General features: G+C 42.9%; 1 protein-coding gene across 1 annotated transcript; it reads left to right on the forward strand.

Annotated features, from left to right (window-relative positions):
* The first annotated feature begins 209 nt into the window (after nucleotides 1–209).
* On the forward strand, nucleotides 210–9131 carry LOC138663841 (oocyte zinc finger protein XlCOF7.1-like). The gene is made up of 7 exons (XM_069750193.1): nucleotides 210–263; nucleotides 1218–1361; nucleotides 1488–1667; nucleotides 1751–1874; nucleotides 1954–2051; nucleotides 2243–2330; nucleotides 7687–9131. Exons 1-7 carry the CDS (start codon nucleotides 237–239, stop codon nucleotides 9021–9023), a joined length of 1998 nt encoding a protein of 665 aa, XP_069606294.1. The 5' UTR covers nucleotides 210–236; the 3' UTR covers nucleotides 9024–9131.
* Nucleotides 9132–20803: the final 11672 nt, after the last annotated feature.

Raw genomic sequence — 20803 nt, forward strand, 5'->3', positions numbered from 1 at the left:
CGCTCCGTACACCTCGGACACACACGGCTCTGCTCCGTACACCTCGTACACTCACGGCTCCGCTACATCCACATTGTAAACCCCTCCTGACTCCATACATAAACTTCCCCTCATCCAGCACCATGACAACCAGCACAGCAGAGTCCTGCATACGCTGAGGCCCCTGATCATGTGACCCCTGACTCCTCCCCTCCTGTGACCTCATCACAGGTCCTGTGCGCACCGAACAGCCATATATGTGGTGTGCGGCTCTGCAGGTGGAGGTAGGTGCTGGAGATTCCCCATTACTGGGCACAGGGGGCAGTAACCCCTTCAGTGCTGACACTACTGTGCCCTCTGCCTACCTTATGCCTAGTGCTGGGACCTTTCTCTTTCCTCCCATTTCTCTGGATCAGGTTTTCCTTAATAGGCCGGGGTCACACTTGCGAGAGCAATGTGAGAAACTCGCATGAGTCTCTTGCATCAATACCCGATGCTGCCGCAGGCACTTGGACCGGAGTGTGCGGCTGCATGTATTTCTATGCCTGAGAGCCTGCGGCAGCATTGGGTATTGATGCAAGAGACTCATGCGAGTTTCTCACATTGCTCTCGCAAGTGTGACCCCGGCTTTACGGGATGAGTTGTATTTTGTCGCCTTTTTTGGCTCCATATAATGTAACTGATCGGCTTCTCTTCATATATTTGGTGAGCAGGGGACAGATGGTCGCTCCTCTATTATCTCTCAGTGATAAATGTACAATTACTGTGATAATGACGTATAGAGAATATTCGTTGTACGACTTTTCCACAATAATATCTCATTACTTGGGAAGAAATATCACATTTATGTCATCAGACTCCAAATACCAGAACATTTGCTATTTTTTCTGGCTGCCATGATAACAATAGACGCCCTGCGATCACATAGCGAGATGCTGATGTAACGTGTAACCTCCTGGATGAGACGGTCACTATTAACCACAGTATCCGAGGGGTCAAACAACTCGTGCAATTGGCATCATGTAATAGTATGTGACTGTGAGAAAACCGCCTCCGCATTGTGCTGGACAGGAACGGCAAAGATCAGGGAGAGAAGAAAGGGATTTTCCAACAATCGAGAAATAATAAATACAAAATCTACGTGTCACATCTCCTGATCTATTTCCCCTTATTATCCCAAGTTATTGTGTTATTACTCAGGATCGTTTATGAGGTTATATCATCTTCTCCCCAATCAGGTCTTATTGGATCCTTTTAGTGGAGATCTTTTATATAAGAACATTTTCCTGCTTTACCCATCAAGGATGGATGGGGAAAGGGACAAGATGGCGGAGAGGATATTACACCTCACCCTAGAGATCCTCTTCCGGCTTACTGGAGAGGTGAGAGTTCTAATGATGTCACATTACATCATTCTTATCTATGGGAATAACAGATGGACAGAACTGGAGAGGTGAGGACTCTGGAAATTTCTGTAGTGAGATTTATTAATGTGTCTCCATAACCAGGATTACACAGTAGTGAAGAAGACCTCTAATGAGCGCGGTCAGGCCCCTGTGTCTGAGGGATGGAGAAAACCCTTGAGCCCAATCACGATTCCTCCACCTCACACCCTGATACATGAGGACATCAATGACCATAAAATCCTAGAACTTACCTACAAGATGATTGAGCTGCTGACTGGAGAGGTGACACTGCTGGGAATGCTGGGACATTATACAGTAACACTATGAAGGGATAGGAGGGATGACTTTATTATTGTATGCGTCAGGTTCCTATAAGGTGTCAGGACGTCACCGTCTATTTCTCTATGGAGGAGTGGGAGTATTTAGAAGGACACAAAGATCTGTACAAGGACGTCATGATGGAGGTTCCCCAGCCCCTCACATCACCAGGTAATAGGACTAAATGCACACGGCCTATAATTATCTGTATGTAAAGAATGAATTCAGTCCCTGTATGTGTTTCCTCCAGTTCCACCCAGTAAGAGGACAACACCAGAGAGATGTCCCCGTCCTCTTCTTCCACACGACTGTAAAGAAGAAGATCCCAATGTTCCTTGGAATCATCAGGTAGATGGAGAGAAGGTGTCATGAGATCTCCCCTATGATGTGTAGACGGCTGTGATGTTCTTGTATTCATTCTTGGTGTGTTCCCCAGAATTATACACCGAAGGGTCATTTTATTAGAAACATTTTGGTCATTTTCTTTATAATTCATCTTTTCTGTTTATCTGAATCGACTTTTACAATATTTATTTCAGGATACTGATGTGAGCAAAATTATTATAGAGCCATTTGTGATGGGTGATGTGCGATGTAAAGAGGAGATTCCTACATATGACTATCCAGGTGAGTAGTAACCACAAAATGCAGAGAATAGTCACATCAGGGCAAATTACTATACGAAAAGGGGTTCAACTGCATACAAAATCCAGGGTTGTGGGACGTATTTTAAAGCAATAGCTTTATAGCAGTTTCTGTTAGAAAATAATTGATTAACTTCAAATACGTTTACGATAACCTAAAAGAAACTACACCTGTGCCATTATATGTTTCTATGTGTAGTTGATGGCTCTTATGACTCCATATCACGAATTTCATGATTTTTTTTTCGATCCTAAGCAATGAAAATTACTGCACAGTCTCCCCTGACACGAAGAACACTAATACTTTCTCTACCTTTCTAGTCAGTCCAAAGTTGAAATGCTCTCTGTAAATTTCTAATATTTCTTAAAGAAACTAATCTGACACAAAATATTGGCCCCTACGATAGTTTAGATTGTCAAGTACCAACATGTCAAATACTATTAATACCCACAGATGTCACAGTTTTTGACTACAGTAGTTACTGCCCAAGATATTCTGATTTAATCACTTTCCGTTGCAGCCAGTTTTGTGTTCATAATCAGTCTCCATTTTTCAAATCTGACATATCACGTTACTTGGCTTGGTAATAACTTTAGAATTCATAACCTGATCCCAGTAATTTTGAGGTTGTTTTTTTTGTGACACATTGTACTTTTCATATATAGATTAGATCCACTACGCTACAAAGTTGGATATTATACAGCTTGACTTCTCAAATGGAAACTAATAAAGAGCCAGCAATTTAAAAAATATATAAATACATGTGATATATGTTTAGAATATACTGTTATCTGTGGTTTAAAGTTGTTTTGGACTGTTGTCCTGCAAATGCTGCTGATACATTTAATCCATGATATACCGTAATCCTACATGCATTGGTGAATTTATTCTGTGGTATAAAGCCTATTTTAAAAATCAGTACTTAATACATGAGTGGTGAAACAACTGGTGTGTATTTTGCAATATTAATACCTTGTTCACCGAACAGGTTGTTCTTTTTTAGTATTTTCTACTTAGGATTTTTAATCAAAACACTGAGCCAGAGCAGTACATATAGATCAAACTAATATTTTTGTATGAACAGTTCAATTTTAAACAGTGATGTATATGTGCACATAGAGGAATGACAGACCATTTGGAGTAAGTAGTAGACCTAATAGAGAAAAAAATGATTATAGGTCAAGAAGAATATAAAAATAAAGGAAGATTGGAACGAAAAAACAAATAGACATTAAAACACCTTTATTTGAGACACATATTGAAGTGGTGACACAATTAACAGGGGTGCCTACAATAAAAACACCAAAAGAGCATAAAAGTCATGTATAATTTAAGTTCATTATTTAAAAGGGGGGGTTTAAGGTAAAAAGGCCAGGTAATATATATAGAAGGGAAGTATACTGTGACAGTGTCCGAGTGGACAAGTAATGGGCACATATCAGTTATCCAAGAGAAAGTGCTAAAGTATACAGAAGTTAATAATGGCACAGAGGTAAGTATGTGTGAAAAGCCAAGAAAGCCACGCTAGGGATGGTTATACATGTGAAGAAGATAGATACATAAGGTAAAATGGCAGCATGGCACACATAGCGTTAAACTAAACTTGAAAGCATCACTGATAAGCCCATAACATGGGGTAGAGAGGCAATATTACCTGGTAAGCTGTGTAAATGCGGCACAAACCTTGACGCACGTTTCGGGGGTACTTAAACTACTGTTTGGGCGCATGGCAGGGCTCGAAAGGGAAGGAGTGCCAATTGAATTCTAGAGCAATTTAGCTGGAATTGATTGTGTAGATGTCATTTGAAGAGCCCCTGACATACCAAAACAGCAGAAACCCCACACAAGTGACCCCATTTTGAGGAATTCATCTAGAGGTGTAGTGAACATTTTTAACCTTCAGGTGATTCACAGAAGTGTATAACATTGGGCTGAGTAAATGGAAAGCTACCAATATTTTTCACTAAAATGTTGATTTTTGCCCCAAGTTTTTAATTTTCAAAAGTAATAATATGAGAAAATGGACCATACAATTTGTTATGCAAATATGTGGTCAAAAACTGCTTTTAAGGCACAGTGAAAAGCTCAGAAGGGAAGAAGTGCAGATTTTGCTTAAATGGTTTAAGGATGCCATGATCCACTAGCAGAGCTCCTGAGGTGCAATAAAAGCAGGACCACCCATAAGTGACCACATTTTACAAACTACACCTCTCAATTCATCCAAGGGGTGCAATGATCATATTTACACCACGGGTGTGTTACAGAATTTTGTACCATTGGGAAGTGAAGAAAAAATAATTACATTTTTACCACAAAAATTTAGTTTTAACCCCAAATTTAACATTTCTACATGAGGAAAAATAGCAACAAAATTTGTCACACAATTTCTGCCGAATGTGACAATGTCCCTTATGTGGCTGTACAGTTCTGCTTAGCCACACAGTGAGATTCGGGAGAGACAGAGCTCTATTTGATTGTTGGAGAACAAATTATCAAATAATAGTTTGCGGAATCCATATACACTGCCCGAAAAGTGCTAGAAGAATACTCACACGTTACCACATTTTCAAAATTACAAATTTCAAAATTTGTCTACATAAGTCATGAAGATTTTCACTGTATGGGTGTTTTCCAAAAACAAGCATGCATATAGAAAATTACAAATACGCCATTCTAGTGCAAAGACATGTCATTGTTAGAAGTACAATGTAGTGCCCCTACAGTATACCCAGTAAGTGCTTTTGGAGACATGGACCCCGTAAAGTAGGCGGGCTCTCACCACTACAGAAATGTCTGTAGACGCTTAATGTGGTTTAGGCATACTGAGGGGCATTTGGACTTGGGAGCTCAGAATTCGCAAAATTTCTATTGGGGGCGAGGGGCCATAACGGTTTTCTAGAGTTTTTGTGCTACCAATGACGTGCAAGCCCCCTATATTTCCAATGACAGACCTGAACGGTGACTTGCTTTTTTTGTGGATTGAGTTTAATCTTTTTTTTTGGAACATGTAACATATAATTTTGGATCACATTTATCCTGCGCTCTACGCTGAGCACTTACATTGGAGTTTCCATCTAAATGTCCGAATGACGTGGTTTACGTAGATGAAACCCTTGAGGGATCCATTCAGTATTATGAGGCAGCAGAGTTACTCTGGACTTCATCCTGTCTCTGTTCAGTGGTGCCATTTTCAGAGGTGCAGAAAACTTTTACCAAGTGTACTTTTATGCACACTTTAAAAGACGGATATCGCTGAATCCATACATACGCCAGAAAGAGTCCTAAGTGATGCCATCTGTCTCGTTATCGGGAATATTCAGCCGCTTTTATACAATAAAAACTATTTATAGAAAAAAATGTTTTTGCATCGCTATATTCTGACAGCTATAACTTTATTTCTCCACTAGTGAAGCAGTATAACAGCTTGTTTTTTGCTGGACAATATGACGTTTTAAGCTATATAATTTTTTTTTACATTAAACAGTTTCATTCCATTTGATTTAATTTTCTGGGCAGTATTTATATACATACACACCTATTTTAAGTTTCCTTTTGTTCTTTATTTTGTGATTTTTTTTTTCATTTAATCCACCTAAAGGCTTTTAAATTTTACTACTTTGATAGCTGTTATAATGCATTGCAATGCACCAGCACTGTAATGCATCATAAGTGTCAGTGCTGCACTGACAACAGCTTCTTAGACCATGCTCTTGACATGGTCTAAACAGGCTACCATAGCTGGCAGTTAGTCAACATCCCTACAGGAGGCCTGGAGATTTTTTTGCAGACAGATGCTATCAAAAAATGCAGCAAGGACCCGTCGTGGCATTTAGGAGGTTAAATGGCCCAGGGCGGTACAGGCACCGCTTTTAGGCTACGTTCACATTCGCGTCTTTGGACGCAGCGTCGTCGCCGCAACGCACGACGGATGTGAAACGCACGCTAAAACGCATTGTTTTGTGACGCATGCGTCCATTTTTGGCTTGATTTTGGGCGCAAAAAAAATGCAACTTGCTGCGTCCTCTGCGCCCTGACGCTTGCGCCAAAAATGACGCATGCGTCACAAAATGCAAGACAACGCATGTCCATGCGCCCCCATGTTAAATATAGGGGAGCATGACGTATGCGTCGCTATGCGTCGCCGAACCTGTGCCCGACGCAACGCAAATGTGAACGTAGCCTTAGCTGTGACAGCCGCGGCTCAGTTTTTCACTTAGACCACACTTCTGGTGCAAATCAGGCTGGCACAGCTCCTGTGCCCGCATGATTGCCATGTTGTAAGTTTGTCATTTTGCAGGAATCCCTTCCCAAGTATGACGTAAACTTACATCAAATGTCATGAAGTGGTTAAAAGCCTTAACCACCCAATTATCAGATGTTCAAGGGAATATATAAATCTTATTTTTTTGGGGACCAAATCACTTTGTAAGTTACTTGGAGGGCCTATATTTTAGAAAATTGCACTCCTCATAGTATAAAGAATAGGTATTCAGGAAATTTAACCCTTTATGTGTATCACAATAATTAACAATTCACAAAGGTAGTAGAAAAAATTGGACCCACAATTTATTTTGCAACTTCTTTTGAATTGGACAAAATTTTACTGTTTCGGCACATGGCTTGGCTCAGATGGGAAGGAGCGCCATTTGGCTATTGGATTGCAGATTTCGCTAGAATAGTCTATGGGCACCATTTGCAGATCACCTATGGTGCCTAAAGCTTATAAAGTTGTCTCAATTTTTCACAGTGAATTCATCTATAGGAGTAGTGACTATTTTAACCCTTCAGGTATTCTCTGGAAACTAACATGTAGTGGATGTTGAAGAGGGAAAATTGCCAATATACCATTTTCATGTAATATTAATGATGCCCAGCTTGTGCTTCTGACAACATGAACACTAAACATTTAAATGGATTCTTCCCGTTAATACAATGCTAAACATGTGGATGCTAACGGGGTTAGGGCAGAACTCAGAAGCGAAGGGGACGTTTGGCTTTGAAATAACAGATTTTGCTAGATTTCTATTGACAGATGATGGATGTAGGTGGAGTCTTGTTTTTGGGGAGGTTGGGGGATTAGAAGTCTTTATTGGTATTTTGTGGTACATAATACTTTTTGGAGGCTTATTATTGCAATATTTGAGAGGTAGAATGAACAAAGAGGGTAGAACTTATTATTCTACTGGTTCCTGCTCTTTGGTCTACTCTTGCCTTGTGAAAAGTTTTTGTCTTAGTAAATAATTTAATTTTGCTATATAACTTCAACATGAGTTTTAATGGATATTTTAAAAATATAATTCAGGATATTTAATTAAAAAATAATCTTTGATCTTGACAGATGACTGCACCAGAAGATCGGAGGGACAATTGACATCTTCAGATTTTAAATCAGAGGACCTTAATAGCCCACAAGATATAACTGACATTTATGCCACTATTTCAGAAATACCAACATCCTTTCACAGAAAAGATCTATCAATTGATCATTTTAAACAAGGCCTTTCTTCTGATTCATTTAACGAAAGTGTAAAGCTTCTTAGAGAAAAAAGAGTTCATGCAGGGGCGGAGCCATATTCATGTTCACAATGTGGTAAACATTTTGTAAGTAAGTCGAAACTTGTTACACATCAAAGGACTCACACAGGTGAGAAGCCTTTTTCATGTTCAGAATGTGAGAAATCTTTTGCAGATAAATCAAATCTTGTTGCACACCAGAGAAATCACATAGGGGAGAAGCCATATTCATGTTCAGAATGTGCGAAATCTTTTGTAAATAAATCAAAACTTGATAAACACTATAGAATTCACACAGGAGAAAAGTCATATGCATGTTCAGAATGTGAGAAATGTTTTTGCAAGAAATCACTTCTTTTGACACATCAGAGAACTCACACAGGGGAGAAGTCATATTCTTGTTCAGCATGTTGGAAATGCTTTACACATAAATCACATCTTTTTATACATCAGAGAAGTCACACAGGTAAGAAGCCATTTTCATGTTCTGATTGTGGAAAATTTTTTGCATATAGATCAAGTCTTGTTACACATCAGAGAAGTCACACCGGGGAGAAGCCATTTTCATGTACAGAATGTGAGAAATGTTTTGCCAAGAAATCACATCTTTTTACACATCAGAGAACTCACACAGGGGAGAAGCCATTTTCGTGTTCAGAATGTAATAAATCTTTTGCAGATAAATCAAATCTTGTTACACATCAGAGAAGTCACACAGGGAAGAAGCCATTTTCATGTTCAGAATGTGGGAAATTGTTTGCATATAGATCAAGTCTTGTTACACATCAGAGAATTCACACAGGGGAGAAGCCATTTGCATGTACAGAATGTGAGAAATGTTTTGCCAAGAAATCACATCTTTTTACACATCAGAAAACTCACACAGGGGAGAAGCCATATTCATGTTCAGAATGTGGGAAATGTTTCACACATAAATCACATCTTTTTACACATCGGAGAACTCATACAGGGGAGAAACCATTTTCATGTTCAGAATGTGGAAAACCATTTAAGCAGATATCGCATCTTATTAGTCACCAGAGAAATCACACAGGGGAGAAGCCATTTTCATGTTCAGATTGTGATAAATATTTTACCAACAAAAGGAGTCTTATTAAGCATGAAATATCTCACAAAGGGAGAAGTCATTCTTATACCTAGAAGGTGGGAAATATTTTACGCGAAAATTATTTTGTTGACCACACAGGAAAACTCACACAGGGTAAGCATGTATTTTTACAAACTGTACAATAAAATACATATCAGAGAGTCAAAGTAATGATATATAAGTAAGTGTAAAGGGGAAGTGTAAATAAGTGTAAAGGGGAAGTGCTGGGCGTGGCCTAGCGAGCGATGTGAGCGGACGTGCGACGGATCTCTCTCCCCGCACCGCTCCTAAATCCTCACCCTTGAAGGCGCCGCCGAGCGCCGAAAACCGGGCGAAGTTGCTCCGCAGGACCCCTGGGCACGGAGGAGAGTGCCGGAGGCAGCGAAAGGAGAAGAGCGGTAATGCCGCGCAAAAGACAGTCAGCGCCCACGGCTGGCGCGAAAATCCAAGATGGCGCCGTGGCAGAGGAGGAGGCGGCCAGAGCCAGCACCGCATACCGCCGGAGGCTTGAGGTAATCGCCCGGCTGGAGCGGTTTGCTCGGACAGAGGAGGGGGGTGCCCTGCTGCTGGGCCCTGAGGGGCCAGATGAGGAGGAAGTCCCGCAGAGACAGGAGAGAGGAGGGGATGACACCCTCAGTGTGGTGGAGGAGCGGCTTTCTCCAGGGAAGAGGCAGGAGATGCAAGAGACAACTAACATGTCACCCACCGCCAGTCCAGTGCAGGCTAAGGACTCTGAGGGTGCGCAGCAATCAAACGTGGGGGAACCTACACTGCAGGACATTTTCTCAGTCGTTATACACTGCAAATCTGCCCTGGCTGCGCTGAACCTAAGGGTAGACGATTTAACAGTTGAAATGAAGTCCCTTAATTCTGCTATGCGTAAAGTGGAGAAAAGAGTGGAGGTGGTGGAGGAGCGCGTGGGCAGTGTGGAAGATCAGACAAATGAACTGTTGAAAAGAGATACATTCAGCGCATTGCAGAACTGGAATTTAAAACAGATGACCTGGAAAATCGTTCCCATAGGAACAATCTAAGAATAATTGGGGTGCCGGAGAAGGTGGAGGGGAATAATCCTACGGAATACATTGAGGCATGGCTCAAAAACTCGGTGGGAGGAGCAGACCTTACCAACCACTTTTCCGTGGAAAGGGCCCATAGAGTCCCCACCCGGCCCCTGCCGCCTGGATCCCCCCCTCGAGCTCTGCTGGCAAAAATTTTGGACTATCGGGACCGGGAAACCCTACTAAGGAAGGCCAGGATCAGTGACGGACTGAGCATAGACGGAAATCGGATCTCCATTTATCCGGACTACTCGGCATCGGTGCAGAAACTGAGAATGAGGTTCGGCGAGGTCAAGAGGCGGCTCCGAGACCTGGACCTAAAATATTCGATGTTATACCCGGCTAAGCTCAGGGTGGTGGCGCTGGACTGTGTTCATTTTTTCCAGAACCCGGAGGAGGCTATGCACTGGCTAGATACCAATACTAAGAAAATTGGCGTGGATCGGAGCCGATGAGACTGACGCTGAGACTTCGTCACTCATTTGTTTATACCCCCTGATGGTGATTTTTGAACTTGTCTTACAGAATGCACCCAAAAGTTTGAAATAGTGTGCTCGGCGGCGCAAAGAATATTTCATGTTGATAGCGGTGGGAGGGGGAGAGATGAACTGCAAGGGGCTCAGTTCTAGGTTGTATCAAGAGCTCTCAGTTCTCATACAGAGAAAGAAAGTTTGTACTAGTTGAATTCTATTGAGTTTTAGATGGGGAAGTTGGGAAAGGGGGATGGGAGGGGGTGGGGGGGTGTCGGGGGAGACCTGAAGGAGACTGCTCTAACTCATTGTTTTTTCTCTAGAAAATGGGAGGGGACGTTAATATTATAAGCTGGAATGTTAGGGGGTTAGCGGACGCCACTAAGCGCGCGGCAATATTTCAGTATCTTCTGAAACAGAGGCCCTCGGTGATCTGCCTGCAAGAAACCCACCTAGTGGAGGAAAAAGTTGATATATTACAGAAACGGTGGGTGCGCAAGGCGTATCATTCGACGTTCTCTAGTTACGCGAGGGGAGTGTCAGTCTTAATTCACACTAATACCCCATTTGAGGAAGTTGAGGTTAAAATTGATACGGATGGTCAATACGTTTTGCTAGTGTGTAAAATCTTTGACTGTTTAATGTGCATAGTATAATTGTATATACCTCCGCCATACTCTGGAAGGAAGATCCAGGACATATTGGAGGCTATAAGAGGTTGGGATGGGATCCCCCTTCTGGTGGTGGGTGATGTAAACAATATAGCAAATGACCACTGGGACAAGAGTAACCACGCATCACAGCGCAGGGACGGTAATGACACTCCCTTTGGTAACTATCTCAGAGAAATTGGTTGGATTGATTTATGGAGGGTCCGCAATGCCAATACATATTCCTATTCCTGTTACTCGACTACATACGGCTCGATGTCAAGAATTGATGTTGCCTTGGGTAACGATAGGATGAACGAACTGTTAAACGGGGTGGAATATAATCCCAGGATTTTATCAGACCATAGCCCAGTTCGGGTCTCTCTAAAGTTGTCAGGTCAGGTTGGTTTGAGGAGGGCGGGTTGGAAAATTCACCCAGTCTGGCTACAAATTTTGGACATGGCAAAGGTGGGAGTAGAGATAGAGGAATTTTTCAAAATTAATGAAGGGAGCGCGGAATGCCATGTAGTGTGGGACACCACGAAAGCTTATTTAAGGGGAATTTTGTTTAGGGATATCTCAAGACATAAGACAAGGACCAAAGAGCGGGATCAGGGCGTTTTAGAGGAGTTGAAAGCAGCAGAGGCGGCATTGGGGGAACATCGTACCGGGGAATCTCAGAGTCGTATGAGGGCAGCTCAGCGGGAGGTCGATCAGTTATTTTTGAAAAAGGCGGAGAGGTTGAGGACCTTCCAGAGAGAAACTTTCTACTCGGAGGGGGAGAAAGTGGGGCACTTGCTCTCGGTAGTGGCATCCGCGCAAAGAGACTCTTCACATGTTTACTCTATTAAGACGGAGGATGGAACGTTGGTTACTCAGGGGGAGCAGATCCTGGAAGTGTTCAGGAAATTTTATGGAAAATTATATACGTCCAGTGTGGAGAAGGGATCCGAGGATATGGAGAGGTACTTGGAAGAAATTGATATGCCCCGGTTGAGTAGAGAGGAGTGTGAATTATTGGAGGAACCGATTGGGGAGGAGGAATTGGGGGTGGCTTTGGCAGGTGTTGCGGGGGGTAAGGCCCCGGGAGCGGACGGCATTCCAGCTGAGGTTTATAAGACCTTGAAAGAAACTCTGTTGGCCAGGCTGGTGGGGGTGTACAATAGCTCGCTGGAAAGAGGGGAGTTGCCTTTGTCGATGAGAGAGGCTATAGTGGTGGTTATCCCTAAGGCTGATAAAGATCCACTGATGCCAGAATCCTATAGACCAATTTCACTATTGACTGCCGATATTAAGATTTTGGCAAAAGCCTTGGCAAATAGGTTGAGTAGGGTGATAGACAAATTGGTGCACCCTGACCAGTCAGGCTTCATGCCTAACAAGTCAACGGCAATCAACCTGAGAAGGTTGTTCTTAAATTTACAAATCCCTTCAGATAATGCTGGCAAACGGGTTGTGGCATCTTTGGACGCCCACAAAGCCTTTGACTGTGTGGAGTGGAGTTATCTGTGGACAGTGTTGGAACGTTTGGGGTTTGGACCTAGGTTCATCTCATGGGTGCGGCTGCTGTATTCTTCCCCGGTGGCAAAGGTAAGGGTGAATGGCGTCCTCTCTGAGACTTTCTCTTTGTCTAGGGGGACTAGACAGGGCTGTCCTTTGTCCCCACTGCTTTTTGCCCTGGCGGTGGAACCCCTTGCTGCAAAAATTAGAGGTTCCCGGGAGGTGAGGGGATTTATGTACGGGGATTCGGAAGAGAAGGTAGCGTTATACGCAGATGATATTTTGCTCTTCTTGGAGGATTCGGGGGAGTCCCTGACAGGGGCGGAGGCCATTATTGAAGAATTTGGGAGCTACTCTGGCCTGAGAATCAATTGGGAAAAGTCCAATATGATGTAAGTGGATGGGGATTATGAGAATAGTGCTATGAGGGAATCTCATGCAAAGTTGAGGTTGGTGGATAAATTTAAATATTTGGGGATTCAGATTGCGTTGCCTCTGACGAGTTTTGAGGAACTAAATTTGGCGCCACTATTGCGGAAGATACGTATTAAGGTTCAGGCGTGGAAAAAGTTACACTTATCGGTCATTGGTAGAATAAATCTAATAAAGATGATTGTGATGCCGCAACTTCTCTACGTGCTGCACAACTCCCCTATATGGATATCGCAGAATAGATTTCGGAGGATTAGATCTCTATTTGGCGAGCTGATTTGGGGAGGGAAAAGTCCTAGATTTAAACAGGAAATCCTACAAAGACCAAAGACGGAGGGGGGAGTGGCACTGCCCAACCCATGGTTATATTTTTTGGCTTCACAATGTCAGCATTTTAGGGGATGGGGTGTGGAATCGGGTTGGGAGCGGACACCCTGCAGTCTGAGGAAACTGATTGGGTCAAGGGTACTAGTTGAGGGTTTGGAGGGTGGGCATTTCCGAGAGAAGGGGACTAAATTTTGCACTGTTAGGCTCATCCATAAGGTTTGGGATAAAGTTAAAGGAATTAGGGGTGTGAGGGCACTTACTAGGTTTTCGCCCATATGGAATAATTGTCTCTTGCAGGAGTTTAGACAGATGGAGGGATTCCATGTTTGGAAGGGAGCGGGAATTTCTCGGATAAGCCAAGTTTTGCACCAAGGTAGAATTAAGAATTTTGAAACACTACAGGAGGAATTTCAGCTGCCAAGCTCTGAATTGTACCAATACAACCGCATCTCTCATGCATATCGGGCACAATGTAAGAAGGGGCCTATGGAGATCCAGGTGGATCTAATGCTAGATTTTATCCTCATAGGGGAAGGCACGAAGGGGGTGATCTCAGGAATATATGAATTTCTTCTATTTTCCTTTTTAGAGGGGCACCCTATCAGAGCTAGAGCAAAGTGGGAGGCAGACCTGGGGGTGATTGACGGCGATCAGTGGGACTCAATATTGGAATACGTGCCCAGGATCTCGATGAGTGAGCCTGGGAGGCTGTCACAGCTGTTGGTCATTCATAGGGCTTATAGAACTCCGGACATGTTGTATAAAGCTGGTCTAAGACCTAACTCCGAATGCCCTAGGTGCTCGCAGTCCGAGGCGGGTATCCTCCATATGATGTGGCAGTGCCCCAGGCTATCCTCGTTTTGGATCGTGGTGCTAAATAAAGTGGGACTAACATACAAATGTTCGATACCACAGGATCCTTTGGTATGCATATTGGGTTACGTAGAGGAGAGTGTAACTGATAACTCGTACAAAACAGTCATTGCAAGATTGCTGTTTATTGCTCGAAAGTTGATCGCTAAGTTTTGGATAAGGGTAGAGCCACCAACGAGAAGAGATTTCATGACACAAGTGGACTATATCGTGGCACTGGAGAAGAGCATTTATTCTAAAAGAAACAAGATGGACCTTTTCAACAAGTTGTGGAATCCTTGGCTCAAGTCGGCGTGATCTGGAGATTGTTTTCTAGTTTTTTGGGTACTCTGCCCCCGTGGGAGCAGTATTGACATGACACCTTCTTGTTCTTGGTTAAGGATAGACGTTTGGGAGGATCGGAGTGGTTCTTCTTGGGTCTCCGGGGATGGGGGGGAGGGGAGGGGAGGGAAGCTGGTTTGGGATTAAAAAGTTTATTGAAAATGCAGAACATATGTATGTACTGTTTACAGTAATGTAATCTACTTATATTTTTCTTACTGTTTAATAAAAATATTTGATTAAAAAAAAAAAAAAGGGGAAGTGCTGGAGATGCGTGTGTGTGTATTAGAAGCCCCCTATAGCTTTTTTATTTTTTCACTGATGATGCTGTATGGTGGCTCGTTTTTTGCGGGACAAGATGACGTTTTCAGCGGTACCATGGTTATTTATATCTGTCTTTTTGATCGCGTGCTATTCCACTTTTTGTTTGGCAGTATGATACTAAAGGGTTGTTTTTTGCCCCGTTTTTTTTAGTTTTTTTTTACGGTGTTCACTGAAGGGGTTAACTAGTGGGACAGTTTTATAGGTCGGGTCGTTACGGAAGCGTTGATACTAAATATGTGTACTTTTATTTATTTTTTATTTAGATAAAGGAAATGTATTTATTGGAACAATATATATATTTTTTTTATTTATGATTTTTTTAAAAAAAATTTTTTACACATGTAAATATTTTTTTTTTACTTTTTTAATTTGCCCCAGGGAGGGATATCACAGTAAAGTGACAGATCGCTGATCTGACACTTTGCTATGCACTGTGTCAGATCAGCGATCACACAGGCACAGCAGGGAGGCTTCCCGGCGCCTGCTTTGAGCAGGCGCTTGTAAGCCACCTCCCTGCAGGACCCGGATGTAGCCCCACGGTCATTTTGGATCCGGGGCCTGCAAGGAGGAGACGCTCGGTACAAGGTGAGCACATCGCCTTGTACCGAGGGTCTCAGGGAAGCCCGCAGGGAGCCCCCTCCCTGCGCGATGCTTCCCTATGCCCTGAAACGCTATGACCATGTTTGATCACAGTGTGCCGGGAGTTAATGTGCCAGGCGCGGTCCGTGACTGCTCCTGGCACATAGTGCCGGATGTCAGCTGCGATAGCTGACAACCAACCGCGATCGGCCGCGCTCCCCTCGTGAGCGCGGCTGATCGCGAGGACGTACTATCCCATCACTGGGAATTAAGTCCGAGATCACCTTGACGGGATAGTACGTCCAAGAGGATGAAGGGGTTAACTACCAACACACAATAGCATATAGAACAGTCCCAGCAAATACCCAAGATGGTGCAAATTACAGAGTCTCACCCTTCCTCTGACTCACCGGGATTATAGCTGCTTCCAGTGTCGCATACCCCACTAGTGGCTCCCCACTTTAGGCGGGCCCCCACAGCGAGGAGGTAACAATAATCTTAGGAAGCTAATTAAGAACAGTCAGGTATGTGGTCAGATGACCCTATTGTCCCATCCTGGATTCTTTAAGACGTCTCTGGGGTTTCAGTGATGGTCAATGAGGCAGACCTTTGTCCTTCCAGCCGGGTCCATAGTACTCTAAGCTGAGATCCTGAAGAGTCACACCAACAATAAGAAAAAGTATGTAGTTCCTAACTGGCCTTCAGTCAGTCAGCATCCAGAGGTCAGAGAGAGATGTGGATGAGGTCAGCCTGCATTGTTCATGTAATCTATTTGCATAGTTTTTCCTCCTATGTTTGGGAATGTCAAGAAACTGGCTGGCATAAACAATGTCAGTAATCAACATATCAGCACACATCTTTGTTCAGTGGCCATATATTACTGTTTTGCAAAGATAACAGAAGATAAACTGTAGGAGATAGTATATTAGTGGTACAGTTAGGTCCATATATATTTGGACAGAGACAACATTTTTCTAATTTTGATTATAGACATTACCACAATTAATTTTAAACAAAACAATTCAGATGCAGGTGAAGTTCAGACTTTCAGCTTTCATTTGAGGTTATCCACATTAAAATTGGATGAAGGGTTTAGGAGTTCCAGCTCCTTAACATGTGCCACCCTGTTTTTAAAGGGACCAAAAGTAATTGGACAGATTAAATAATTTTAAATAAATTGTTCATTTCTAATACTTGGTTGAAAACCCTTTGTTGGCAATGACTGCCTGAAGTCTTGAACTCATGGACATACCAGGCGCTGTGTTTCCTTCTTTTTGATGCTCTGCCAGGCCTTCACTGCGGTGGTTTTCAGTTGCTGTTTGTTTGTGGGCCTTTCTGTCTGAAGTTTAGTCTTTAACAAGTGAAATGCATGCTCAATTGGGTTGAGATCAGGTGACTGACTTGGCCATTCAAGAATATTCTGCTTCTTTGCTTTAATAAACTCCTGGGTTGCTTTGGCTTTATGTTTTGGGTCATTGTCCATCTGTAGTATGAAATGACGACCAATCAGTTTGGCTGCATTTGGCTGGATCTGAGCACACAGTATGGCTCTGAATACCTCAGAATTCATTCGGCTGTTTCTGTCCTGTGTCACATCATCAATAAACACTCGTGACCCAGTGCCACTGGCAACCATGCATGCCCAAGCCATCACACTGCCTCCGCCGTGTTTTACAGATGATGTGGTATGCTTTGGATCATGAGCTGTACCAAGCCTTCACCATACTTTTCTCTTTCCATCATTCTGGTAGAGGTTGATCTTGGTTTCATCTGTCCAAAGAATGTTCTTCCAGAATTGTGCTGGCTTTTTTAGATGTTTTTTAGCAAAGTCTAGTCTAGCCTTTTTATTCTTGATGATTATGAGTGGCTTGCACCGTGCAGTGAACCCTCTGTATTTATTTTCATGCAGTCTTCTCTTTATGGTAGATTTGGATATTGATACGCCGACCTCCTGGAGAGTGTTGTTCACTTGGTTGGCTGTTGTGAAGGCGTTTCTCTTCACCATGGAGATTATTCTGCTATCATCCACCACTGTTGTCTCCCGTGGGCGCCCAGGTTTTTTTGCATTGATGAGTTCACCAGTGCTTTCTTTCTTTCTCAGGATGTACCAAACTGTAGATTGTTCCACTCCTAATATTGTAGCAATTTCTCGGATGGGTTTTTTCTGTTTTCGCAGCTTAAGGATGGCTTGTTTCACCTGTATGGATAGCTCCTTTGACCGCATGTTTACTTCACAGCAAAACCTTCCAAATGCAGGCACCACACCTCAAATCAACTCCAGGCCTTTTATCTGCTTAATTGAGAATGACATAACGAAGGGATTGCCCACACCTGTCCATGAAATAGCTTTGGAGTCAATTGTCCAATTACTTTTGGTCCCTTTTAAAACAGGGTGGCACATGTTAAGGAGCTGAAACTCCTAAACCCTTCATCCAATTTTAATGTGGATACCCTCAAATGAAAGCTGAAAGTCTGAACTTCAACTGCATCTGAATTGTTTTGTTTAAAATTCATTGTGGTAATGTCTATAACCAAAATTAGAAAAATGTTGTCCCTGTCCAAATATATATGGACCTAACTGTACATATTCGTCCTACAAGAAATCAATACTTCATATAACAGTTTATGATTTTGGGCCTACTTAATTTACGTCTAGCATAATTAAGAAGAAATGCTGTGTCGTCACACTAGCTAGCTCATATTACGACTGCTGTAAATGTGGGTGGTGTCTGGTCACATGAGTCTGATGTCACATCTCCCCTCCCTTTCTGGGTGTTTGCAAAAGGAGGAAGGAGGATAAAGTGTAGGATCACAATACAGCTCCATTGTGTTGATGACTGTAAGGTAATACTGACATATGAACTGTGTCCCTAAGGCTGGTAAAAATTCAGTTTTCTCTGCTAAGATATATTACAATGTTTCTTATCTTTATTTTTATTATTCATGTGGCCCGTGTGGCAGATGTAACTAAGGGGTTAATATATTTTTGGGCACTGTTAGGATTATTTATTTTGTTGTGTTGCTTTTTAGAAGGAGTATGAATATGAGGGGTGGATGGAGGAACACGATTAATCATATATGCGATCTGTGGAAGTGAGGAAAGGAAAGCTCTAAGATGAGGACCACTTGGATGGTGGAGGCTCTGGGATGCCACATATGGAGTACAGAACTACAGTGCGGTATCTGTGAACAACAGCTGCCGAGTCAGAAAACAGCAGTTCACAGTAACAAATCAGGAGATGAAAAAATGGTCAAATAGGCAGAGTTAGGGCAGGGAGAAGATTGAAGAACATGGTCAGGGACAAGACTAGTCTTCACCATTAGTCACAATAATCAAGAAGCTGTGCACACAATAGAAATCACAAATACCTTTTACTGAGCCCACGGGGTCTTATATAGTAGACCGCAGAGACTTTTACCCCTTACCAACCTATGACATACTGGGTATGTTATAGAGATCTGTAGTGTAGTCTGACCACCCGAGCTGCCACCACGACCACCCGAGCTGCTGCCACGACCACCCGAGCTGCCGCCTCACCACCACCAGTGCAGCAGCAACACCACCCTCCTGTCTCTTCCCCATTATCCTGAAGAATGTAAGTCCGCAAGGACAGGGTCCTCTCCCCTCTGTACCAGTCTGTCACTGTAAATTTGTTTACTGTTAACAATATCTATAACCCTGTATGTAACCCATTTTCACATGTACAGCACCATGGAATTAATGGTGCTATATAAATAAATAATAATAAATAATAGTGTGAACATAAAAATGGATATTTTGAGTCCATACTGAAATATACAGAATGCATTCAAACTATTGCAGAGCAGCATTGCTGGTCATACATTTACAGACAGGCAATGCTCACAGTGACACAATCTTGAAAACTTTTCTGAAGATTTTAACATCACAAATAGTCCTATGTTTGTTGTTTATTATTGTAAAACATGGAGACGTATTTAACCTCTGTCTGCTGTGGACTTACGAGGCTGTTTTTGCCTCCTATATCTGATTCATCTTATCCCAAAGGCTGGCCACTTGAGGGCAAAGGTTGAACCAAACATACTCATAGTGCAAATCACTATATAAGGCCAGAGGAGCATGACTAAGACAGAAGCAGAAAATTGGGTACCTGTACTTATACATGTACAATGTTGTGATACCTGCATAAGTGGGGACCTCCATGCAGTGTTGGGAATTTTCCAGGAGTTTCTCTGTCTTGGTGTTTGCTTCTCTGATATTTCAGAAGGATGATTAAAAGCTCCATTGTGATGATGTGAGTATATGTACTTAACCTTTATATGTACTTAAGCTTTGTATGTTAAAATATACAAAAGTGTGCGCAATCATACTATTCCTTTAATTTAGTTAGTACTTTGAAATAAAACTGTGTTATATCACAAGTAATAGCCTTCTTTAATTCCTTTCTGACATTTGTCGTAATAATATGTCCCTGTGCCCTGACCAGGTATGTATAATTACTGCATGGCGATTGCCTGTGCACATGGGATGTTGCTCGGTTGATCACCGCTTGGTGTCAGATGATTGTGACAGCTGACACCTGGCACTAAGTGCTGGGAGCGGTTGTTAGGGGTCGACTTCCCTCTTCTGCACAGGGGGAATCTCGGGCCATCTCCGCTGCGGTCTCCCATTCTTCTCCTGCCACAGTGGAGCCTGCTCAGCGGAGGCATCAGTCCCAGCGTCTTGCTCAGTCTGACTCGGTACAAAGAGTTACTGCTGCTTTTCCTGCTTCTGCCATTGAAGCCAGTGCTGGGCAGCGGCGAAGAAGACGCTTCTAGGACTAAGTCCTGCTTTTTTTTTCGTTCTGAGCATGCCCAGAGTAAGATCTCTCAGTGGAGATCGAGGGTCACATGTTCAGATACTGCAGCTAAATCCATTGGTCCTCCAGGAAGGTCCTGTAGGTGCTCAGGCTCTGTAGCAGCCTCTCATTGGTCCTAGGAAGGTCCTGTATGTGCTGCAACTATTTAAGGCTCGCATGGCCGCACGGCCATGCGCTAGTATCTTTCTAAGTTATGTGCTTTGCGCCAGTGTGGTCATGTAAGATTGTGTTCAGGGACCCGGCTGAAATAAGCCCCTAGAATGCTGGCACCTCCGGCGAGGACTTTTGTGTGCATGCATGACCACTGACTGCTCTCTGTTGGCAATTAGCCTGTGCCTCTGTGAATTCTAACAGGGGCACAGTGCTTTGCTTTCACGGCTACTCTGTAAAATAACAGAGCTAGTTCATACCGCCATATAGTGCTGCCATTGCTAGCAGCAGGTTCTCTTGCACGGTGG

This window comes from Ranitomeya imitator, chromosome 2, assembly GCF_032444005.1.
Source record: "Ranitomeya imitator isolate aRanImi1 chromosome 2, aRanImi1.pri, whole genome shotgun sequence".
NCBI lineage: Eukaryota > Metazoa > Chordata > Amphibia > Anura > Dendrobatidae > Ranitomeya > Ranitomeya imitator.

What these genes read in the sequence shown, in the direction of transcription:
- LOC138663841 (XM_069750193.1), top strand. Translation starts at nt 237, where the DNA reads ATGTGGTGTGCGGCTCTGCAGGTGGAG. An exon ending in TTGAGCTGCTGACTGGAGAG is followed by an intron (nt 1,668 to 1,750) that starts GTGACACTGCTG and finishes TGTATGCGTCAG; the next exon opens with GTTCCTATAAGGTGTCAGGA. An exon ending in TCCTACATATGACTATCCAG is followed by an intron (nt 2,331 to 7,686) that starts GTGAGTAGTAAC and finishes TGATCTTGACAG; the next exon opens with ATGACTGCACCAGAAGATCG.